Here is a 9,690-nt window from a genome sequence, read left to right on the forward strand (position 1 = left end):
TAGATAGATTTAGTTTTGCAAATCAATGTCACTTTGCTAAAGCTAACCAAGATTAAAAAAAATACAAACTCATTGGGGACTTCTGTGCCAAGCTGCAAATGGCAAATATTCTGCTTAGATGGAAAGAGAAAAATCTGGCTTTTGTTCTTTTGCCTTTTATTCTCAAATAACAAAAATAAATTTCATTATGGTTTTGGGCAGCAACTTAGTGTGAAAGGTTTTCATCTGAAAACAATGCAAACCAATATTAGTGTCTTTCAGAATGAAGATGTTTTACAGCCTTCACTGTAGAAGTTGTGTGGTTGTTGGACATGAAGCTTCACCAATTCCTCTTGGTGAGACCTCAGCCTGAAAAGCTCTCACTTAATCCTTTATGGTTCCACTGCAGAACCTGTGGGATGTACCAAAATTAACATCAGGGATTTCTGAGAGCATCTTGGGAGATGAGGAGTTTAAAGGATTTATTTGTTAAGATAGGGAAACTCCACGATGAAATGATTTTTGAGCTCCTGAAATCCAGAGTGTATTTTTTAGCCCAAGAGCTTCCTCTGCTGGTTATTTTCAATAATGCCTTTCTATTCTTGCACTTAGAGCTGGCTGAGGGTGTGAACATGGCTTTGAATTTGTGCTCATGTGCAGCAGTTTTGTTTCTGCATGCTGAGTGTTGTTTTTTTTTCTCTCCTATCCAGTGCTTGCAAGCGCTTGAGTTCCTCCATGCCAACCAGGTGATCCACAGGGACATAAAGAGTGACAATGTGCTGTTAGGAATGGATGGATCAGTTAAATTAAGTGAGTAGCAGACAATTGTTTCATGTTCTGTTTTCTCTTTTCCAGGAATTTCTGGCTTGTAGCCTGTAAATCAGTAGAAGGAAAATTGACAGGGAAATTTAAGGGGGTTTTTATTGACTATGAGTAATGGAAAACAGTTCTGTTATAAAATATGTATCAGAGAGCAGGTGCTGATACTCTGAGGGCCCTCAGACTGGGGCTGTGAGCATGTTGGCCCTGAAGGATGTTGAAGCAAACCTGTGGCCTCATGAATACGTTGGTAAATAGGAAGTGACTGGCACAGACAGTGAAGCAAAATGGGAATGATTGCAAGAGCAAAGTTGCAGCAAACTGCAGTGGCTTTGTTAAGATGATATTAATGCTTTGCCCCATTCATGAAAAGGCCATTAACAAAAAAAGTGGGCATTTCTGGTCATTTATTGTAGTCTAGTCTAACCCTGTTTTTTTTTCTTGGACTGGAAGTATAACACTTTTATTAATATAATCATGACAAAACAAACTACTTTCATTTCAGATAATGGTTTTGCATGCATGGGCTTGGACAGTAAATCCTTTTCTGGTGTGTGTAAATAAAAATGATGTGAAAGCACTGGTAGCTGTCAGGACTGTTGAGAAGGAGATGCATTATCTGCCTTTCTTGTATGTAGGACAAAACATATAACAATCTAAAAGTTAAGGCAAAAAGGTGTGAAGCAAAAAGTGTTTTCAATGGGAATTTGAAGTGCCATGAAAATGTGTCTTAGCAATATTCCTATTCTAGATGGTTTGCAGTCTCATTTGATCTATGAGATGGAGTGTGAAGAAGGATTACCAACAACCTGATTTGCATACCAGCATTGTTGGATGTGCTGCTCGCTTGCATAGGGAATTTTATTTTAAGCATGTGATGTGTCTGTGCACAAGCTTCAGAGATTCAGAGGCTAAAGAGAAGTGGATAGTTACAGCAGAGGATGTGGCTGAGTTAACTGGAGAAGGATCAGAATTGCAAAAGAGGTGTCAAAGCAGAGTGGCCAAAGGACAGAGTTAGTAGCTGAGTCAAAAATCATCATGCCAGCAGACTGGGGGAGGATGAGGAGGAAGGAGACACAGGAGAAGACAGGAGTCAGCTGCAAAAATTCGCTGTATGAAGGGGAGGTGGTGTGATCAGTGCTGAACAAGCTGTTCTGGGGCTGTGTCATTATAGTGCTTTAGCAAAATTTTAGGGTGGGAGAAGCTGCACCTTCTTTTTAAACTCTTCCCCTTCTTTGAGGGAGTCTGGAGGCAGGACAGGTGTCACCACTGCAGCTACACATGCTACTGGTGGGTGAAACTGGATTCCTGCCTGTCTTCTTCCTCTGTGCTGGAGGCCTGGCTGGAAGGTCACACAACACAATGCTACTGCTTCCCTGGGCCATGCTGGGAGGTGGCTGTGACACCTTGATGAGGCCAAAAAGTGCAGGAGGAACTTGGTGACTCTATAGGTTTGGATTTTGGGTTTTTTTTAAGGAAGCATTTTGACTGTCAGGGTGGGATAGTTCTGTGTTAAATGGTCTTGGTACAACTTGGCACTTCCATGACTTGGCTCTTTCCTTAGCACTGCTTGGCATAACACTTCCAAAATCACCCTGGAATTTAAATTTCTCTCTTCTCTCCCTCTCCCTCTCTCTCTCTCTCTCTCTTTTTCTCTAACTTAGTGTCAGTGATAAAGTAATATCTGTCTCCTGCCTTAACTGTGTTCTTATTGATGCTTTACATGCCTGGGAAGTGGGAGTGCTGCAGCTGGATAAAGTAACATGATGGGACATGCATTGCTGCTGCACCTGAAGGCTATAGGAATAGGTGACTTTTTTTGTTTTCTTGAGTGTGGTTGTTCTCTTTGGTAGTTACCTTGTGGAAAGGTTTGTTTGTCCAGGTTCCTGCTGCTGAGTGGGGTAGCACTGCACTTCCCTGGAGCCTTGTTTCCGTGTCTGTCGACTGTAGTACCTGTATAGATGGCCAAAGTGCTGTGAAATGTTGACCTCAGTAGCTGAACCAAGTACAATCTGTTTAGCAGGGCAGAAGCCATGGATTGTGGATGGATTTCTTCTAATTCAGGCTGTATAACACACCACATGCAGAACACTCTGCCTGTGTTCTGCCCGATCGCTTATTTTGGCTGCTACCATTCTAGAGCTCTTGAAGGAAGGACTGGGCAAAACACCATTCTTCTGCAGGGTAATTCTTGTTTCCAGAGGACAAAAGCCTTGTATTCACTCCTCGGAATTCTGCCCTGCTTAAGCACCTTCAGGTTTTGTATTTTCATTGCACGTTGGCTTTTTTAATATGGCGAATGTAGTGGGGGAGGAAAGAAGAAACTGCTCCCAAACCCCTCTCAATGAAATGTATGTGTAGCAATAGAAAAGTCTTCTAGGAAAACCACTTCTTGGGGTGCACCAGTTTAACCTCTTAAACTTCTGTTGTCCTGCAGCTGACTTTGGGTTCTGTGCCCAGATCACCCCAGAGCAGAGCAAGCGCAGCACCATGGTGGGAACTCCATACTGGATGGCTCCCGAGGTGGTCACACGGAAAGCCTACGGCCCCAAAGTGGACATCTGGTCCCTGGGCATCATGGCTATTGAGATGGTGGAAGGAGAGCCCCCATACCTCAACGAGAACCCCCTGAGGGTAAGAAGCCCTGGTGGTGGTGGAACTGGGTGTTCAGCACTGTCAGTAATTGTTCACTAATTGCATCTGCGTTAAAAAGAACATGAAATGAAAAAGCCAACAAGCTTCAGCAGTACAAGAAAATTGCTCCAGAGGAAGACAGCTGTCTTCAATTTGCAGTCTGCCTTACCCTGACTCTACATCCCTGGAAGTGTCCAAGGCTAGGTTGGACAGGGCTTGGAATAACCTGGGATAGTGAAAGGTGTCCCTGCCCAAGGCAGGGGGTGAAACAAAATGGGCTTTCAGGTTCATTTCAACCTAAACCAGTCTGGGATTCTGTGATGGTACTTAGAAGATTTGCCTGGATAAAATACAGGACTTTGACCTCAGGCCTCTGATAGTTTGGGGAAAGTAAACCCAGGATATTATGGAAGGTGCTGCTGTGTCACAGACTGATGTTTTCTTTGCTAAGGTCAGTATCTGCTGCCAAAAGATCTTGAACATTATTTTGCTGCTAGCAAGAATAGGTCATGAGTGCCTACACACTCATGACCCATTTTTACATATCTACAGTTTTTACAGTTCTTTTTAGTTTTACAGTTTTAATCACTGAAGTTGAGGAGAAGTAGCTGCAGAGCCCTCTCATCTGAGGGCTTGCCACAAGGCAGGTCAGTTTGGCATCTTTTAAAGCTTGGTTTTGGCTATACCTTATTCTTCATTTTACAGGCTTTATATTTGATAGCAACTAATGGCACACCAGAACTCCAGAACCCCGAGAAACTGTCCCCAATATTCCGGGATTTCTTGAACCGATGTTTGGAGATGGATGTGGAGAAAAGAGGATCAGCCAAAGAATTGCTACAGGTGAGACTCCACTTCTCATAGTGAGCTCCAGAAGGCAGTGGCAGGTCAGCCTGTAATGAACCATTGCATAGACTGGTACTGTTTCTTTTTTTTTTCTTTTTTTGTGTTTTCTTCTGGAAACTGTAGTGAGAGCAGTTGGTAGGAAAGATTTATAATAGTCTCCAAAGTTATTCCATCAAAATCTGTGATTTCACTCTGCCACTACCAAAGTGTCCAGCAGTTTAGGAAATCCTTTCTGAGGGTGGCCATTGGTAGCATTGCTTTTCATACTTCCACTCAATGTCCCCCTCAGAACTCCTGATGAAATAATCTGCTGGTCTGACACCAGTGTTCAAGCCTTGAAAAGAAAGGTTTCCTTTCTCCCCACAGGGTTCTGCCCTACGAGCTAAGCAGCTGGAGCAATGACACCATTTCTCCTTTTAGTTTTGATTTTAAATACTTCCTGTGCACTGGAAAAAGGCTGGTTTGTTAAATGAGAGAATCACTGATCCCATGCCTAGGGAGAGCAAGGAGTAGCTCTGAAGCAGATGGTGTAGAGGCTTTCCCAGTAAAGCCAGTTGCTGCTTCTTAACTTTCTCTGATTATTTCTTGTTTAGATCTTTGCTTTGCTCATTGCAAGTGCAGCTTCAATACTCACCATTTCCAAAAACAGTATAAAAAGAGAAAAAAAAAAGAGATATTCCAGGAGAAACTCCGTTGGGCAAGTCAGTGTGATCCCAGCCAGTCCTTGTAACCATCAGGAGAAACACATGACACAATTCAGCAGTTAAAATGCAGATTCATTGCTGCCTAGTTCCATGGAAACATGAATCCTGCTGGAAACGAAACCTTTAGAAGTGTGTCTTTCACTGATTCTTCATGTTTCTGTCTTCCTGGCAGCATCCCTTCTTGAAACTGGCCAAACCTCTGTCCAGCTTGACGCCACTGATCCTGGCAGCCAAAGAAGCAATGAAGAGTAACCGCTAACATCCTGCCACAGCCTTCTTCCTTTTTTGTGTGTTTGTATTTTACAAATCTTTATAATATATGAAATTGTTACACTTCGGGGGGGAGGGAAGGGGTTTTTGTGGGGGTGGGAAACGTCGGCAAAAGGGAAGAAACTCTCATCCAGAAGACACCCAAATACATTGTGGCAACTCTAGAGATCCCTGTCTGGGGTCCAGAAGGAATTGAGGGCTGAATTACTGGCCTTTGTGGGGTTTTTTAATTCTGATTTTTGTTACCCAGACAGCCCAGAAATACCACTTGCTGTGCTTGGGGCTTTAAGGGGTTTTAACGACTTTGCTGTAACAGCTCCCGTTGTACCCTCTGGGTACTTTCAATACTTGAATGACAGATTCAAGCTTTCAGAGAGCAGTACTAATTTTACCTGCTGATCTCTTTGACTCTCCTCTTCCTCCCCTCTACCTGCAATCCCTGTGGGAAGCTCCCAATGACCAGATTCACGGCAGGTGTGGCAAATGTGAAGGTACATCTTGCCCCTCATTTCTTTTTTGGACTAGCTGTCGCTGTACTGTTGAATCAACAACTCGGTTACTTAAGGAATCATAATGTATGGAGATGCTTTTCACTTCTTAAGATGAAAAAGGAGAGAGAGGGGGAAGAGAAGTATTCAGCTGTTTCTCATGCCTGTGCTCTGTGGACATTTTTCTAATCAAAATTGTGGCCTCTTTGTAGAACCGTAATGATCGGTCAAGTCTTTGGATGTGGGTTATGGATGTGTAGGTTGGGGTCAGATACTTTATTTATGATCAAAGATCAGTTCTAGTCAGGGCAAGAAAAAATTCCAGCTGTCTTCCTGTCTGCTCTTTTTTTCCCTGTTAGACTTGCTGGCCAGAAGCTTGAGGGATAACGTGCTTGGTGCAGTGGGTGGTTCACAAACTTGTATCTGTGCTCTGACTTGGGCCTTGGAAGTTATGCTGGTGCCTTTGACTTTTTTATTTTACATTTCCCTTCTTTGTATCAAATACATTTTTGTATATGTTGTAATTTCCCCCCTCCTCCCCCCGCCAAGCAAATAATGCATCAACCTATGGAGTTGTCAGAGTTTAAAGTATTAGAGCTATTTTTTTCCAGTTTTGTATGTGCTCCATTTGTACTAATGAAACCAGAAGAACAAATAACCAGATCTGAGGACACTGACGATACAGGATTTTGGAAACATGATCTGAACAGATGATGATGAACACCTGGAGATGCCAAAGTTGTGAGATGAAGCTGAGGGGAAGCAGTGCTGTCAGACCATCGTGGGGCCTGCTGGACTGGTTGGTGTCTCTCTGATCCTTGTCACAGAGGATGCTGTGCTAGCCAGGATGGCTGCAGCCAACCCTTCAATGCCACAAAACGTGCCTCCTTCTGAAGGACAGCGACAGCCTGAGCAGTTGAGTTCTTGGGGTATTGCCAGGGTTGAGTTTAGCAGAGCCTGTGCCTCTTCTAATGCTACAGTCTATGCATTTCAACCTCCCCAAGTGTTTAAGGAAGAGCCAAGTAGTGACAATGTGCCAAATGAGTCTGTGAAAGAATAACCATGACTTTAGTGGGATTGTATTGCATTCCCAGTGGGGCAGGGCCTGGGACAGACAGAGCTATGGTTGGGTGTGGACAGAGGACCCTGAATAAAAATTTTTGCACACTTTTCCAAACATTGCTGGCAGGGGATAGAAGTAATTTTCAGAGAATTTCAGTGTCTCTATAGAGAGAATGACATTTTGGGGACTGGTAGCCAAGGTATGAGAAAACAAACTTCCAGGTGAGAGCAGCTGGGCAGGTTGGGAGAGGCAGTTTGGGGGGATGGTGGAGGGGGAGCAGGGCTGGGGTCTCACAGCTCCTGGGGGTCGTGTGGGGCCAGCAGGGTGCCTTGTTGGGCAGGTTCAGCTTGTGTTCTGCTCCTGTGTGGTAGTTAAAATCTCTGTTGGGTTAACTATCTTAACTGTTCCTCACAGGGATAAATCTCTCTTGCTGTAAATGTGACAACAGTTATGGTTTTAAATTTTAAATTCAATGAAGTGTCTCATGCCAGGTAAGGTAATCCAAGTGCATTTGCCTGGAAAAAGGTTTATTATGAGCCATGGATGCTGTAATCACCCTGTTTTGAGTGTGTCCTGGCTTCCTGGTCAAATGGAGCAGTGAGGAGGCTTGGCTGGGGAAAAAGCCTGTTGTACCAGTGATTCCCTCTTTGTCCATTGCTGGCAATGGACTTAATGAAACTCCTTGTGCCAGAGTTAAAATCGGAGCTTTTCTTCCTTTCATATTTTTTTTTTAATGGCACAATTTAGATAAATCTAGCTTTTTAAAATAGAAAACAAGAAAACATAAGTAATTTTAACTTATTAGTTCACTTTTACTGGTGAATGAGAATGGTTTAAAACACATGTTGCAAAATTTGTCCAATTTAGCCTGCTTAGGGAGACGATTTCTGAAGATCCTAATGCACAAAACTTGGCCAAGTCCCAAGTTCCCAAACTGTGTGTGTGACCTGGGACAGTGTTCAGCTCCAAGGCTGGGAAGTGCCAGCATCTCCCTGGCCCCACGCAGCAGCTGTTCTATGGTCAGGTTTCTATGAGGATCAGAGGTGGGGCTGGCAGGAGAGGAGAGCCAGGAGAAGGTTTTTGTGCTGTGCTTTTGTGTCTGGAGGGTCAGGCATCGCTTTTCTGAGGGTGTCTGCAAGGTGAGAAGCTCCAAGGCTCCAAGGTTTTCCCTGGTGGGAGCTGAGTTCAGTCCTTGAGTGGGTGCTGGGCTGTCAGCTCTACTGGGGCAATGGAGACCAGCCAGAGCTGGAGGAAATGATGGGAAGGGATGAGCTGCATCCAAATGTGGGGATTCCTGTGCATCCCTCTTGGGTGCCCACCCAAAATCCTGAGTGGGGATCAGACGTGCACGCAATCCCTGTGAGGTGTCAGCTGGGCAGCTTGTGGCTGAGGTGAGAGTGTGCAGGGATTCTGAGATTCCTGGGATGTTATCATAGAACAAATCAGAGTTCTTATTAAAAATAACCATGGGAATGAACACTTTGCCCTGCCTTAGGTGTTAATGAGACTAATTGGAGCCTTTCCCCCCAGCTCTCTGTGCAGGGAGGTGCAAAGGTTTGGCTACAGCAGATGGGTCCTGTTGTCAGAGGGGCTGGGGAAGGAGCAAAACTAATGTGATTAAGGGTCTCTCCAGCTGGAATTGAGTGAATAAATCTCTCTGGTCTGTTTTTCCCCCTGTTCCTTATGCTGTTGATGGGAATGGAAGTAGGTGCAAGCTTTCTTTTTATTTTTTTAACTGTCTTCAGATGTTAATGTTGCCTTTTGTGTAATTTAATCCCATTATGTTATTTAATTGTTACTGCAATATTAACTACTGTATTTGTTGACTTTGTTTAATAACTGTTCTTTCAGGGCTAGAAATAAACTTCTAAAAAACCTTTGGGGCTTTTTTCCCCCTTTTCCCTGTCATGAGTTTATACCTTTGATGACAAGATTATCTGAAAGGGTTCATGTGTCGGTGTTCTGCTGAGATTAACAGAATGTATTTGTAACTAAGGTTCTTATGAATACTTTAATGATGGTGGATATAATTTTATGCTATACCAGCCTCTTTCTCTGAAGTTTTATTATTGGTGTAAGTACCAGCCTTGGGATCCCCACAAGCTTTTCTGTGTGTGCCTCCCAGAAAAACTCCGGACTGCTGATGGGAGGAGAGCAGCTCCAAAACACCCTTTTCACCCACTGTGGAAGAGATCCTTGGCCCTCCATGTGAAGGGAGCAAAGCCAACACCAGCCTGGCCCATCCCAGCTGCATCTTCCCCCTCTTGGCCAGTGCTGGGTGGGACCGCTGGGCCCGGTTATCTCTGGAGATGTGGTGATGATTCAGGAGCTGCTCCCAAGAGCTCTGCTTTGTTGCACCATGGGTACCATCCACTGTCCTGCTTATAAACATCGTGGCACAGGATCCACGGGAATTGAGCTGTCCTGCTGGGAAGATCTGGCTCCTGGGTTGCTCCGTCGCCGCTGATCGGCGTTGGACCGTGGGAGTGAGGCACCGGGTGCCGACAGCTCTACAAGGACTTGGGATGAGATCCGTGGTGCCTCTTGGCCTCCAAGGCTGCAGAGAGCCACTTCTGTTTTCCAGGGGACCTACAAAGAGGCTGTGGGATGTTGGCCTGCCAATCCAGCCAAGGACAAGGAGGGATTTACTTGGGGTTGGGTCCGGGTCAGTTGGCTCCAGATGAAGTTCCTGCCTCAGTTGTGAACGGTGAGGACTTGGCATGTCCCGTGTTCCCCGTGTGTTGCTGGGAAATGGCCTCTTCCCCTTCCTTGCATGTTGTACAAGCTTTGCTCGTACACTGACAAAGGGAAATGAAGAAATCACTCATCTCCAGCAGCTGCTTCACCCAGACATGAGAATGTTGGTTTGCTCAGAGCCTGTCTCTTC

The 9,690-nt window shown here is 44.7% G+C and overlaps 1 protein-coding gene across 3 annotated transcripts in view; it reads left to right on the forward strand.

Moving 5' to 3' along the window:
- The window catches only part of PAK2 (p21 (RAC1) activated kinase 2), a 48,482-nt gene extending 39,802 nt beyond the window's left edge, over positions 1 to 8,680 (forward strand). For all 3 annotated transcript variants that reach the window (XM_077785597.1, XM_031505669.2, XM_021552684.3), the window contains exons 12-15: positions 690 to 789; positions 3,236 to 3,432; positions 4,138 to 4,275; positions 5,155 to 8,680. In XM_077785597.1, coding sequence (XP_077641723.1) covers positions 690 to 789; positions 3,236 to 3,432; positions 4,138 to 4,275; positions 5,155 to 5,241 — 522 coding nt within the window. In that variant the 3' untranslated portion in view covers positions 5,242 to 8,680. The remainder of the gene's footprint in view (positions 1 to 689; positions 790 to 3,235; positions 3,433 to 4,137; positions 4,276 to 5,154) is intronic.
- Positions 8,681 to 9,690: the final 1,010 nt, after the last annotated feature.

Source organism: Lonchura striata, chromosome 10 (assembly GCF_046129695.1).
Source record: "Lonchura striata isolate bLonStr1 chromosome 10, bLonStr1.mat, whole genome shotgun sequence".
Classification (NCBI taxonomy): domain Eukaryota; kingdom Metazoa; phylum Chordata; class Aves; order Passeriformes; family Estrildidae; genus Lonchura; species Lonchura striata.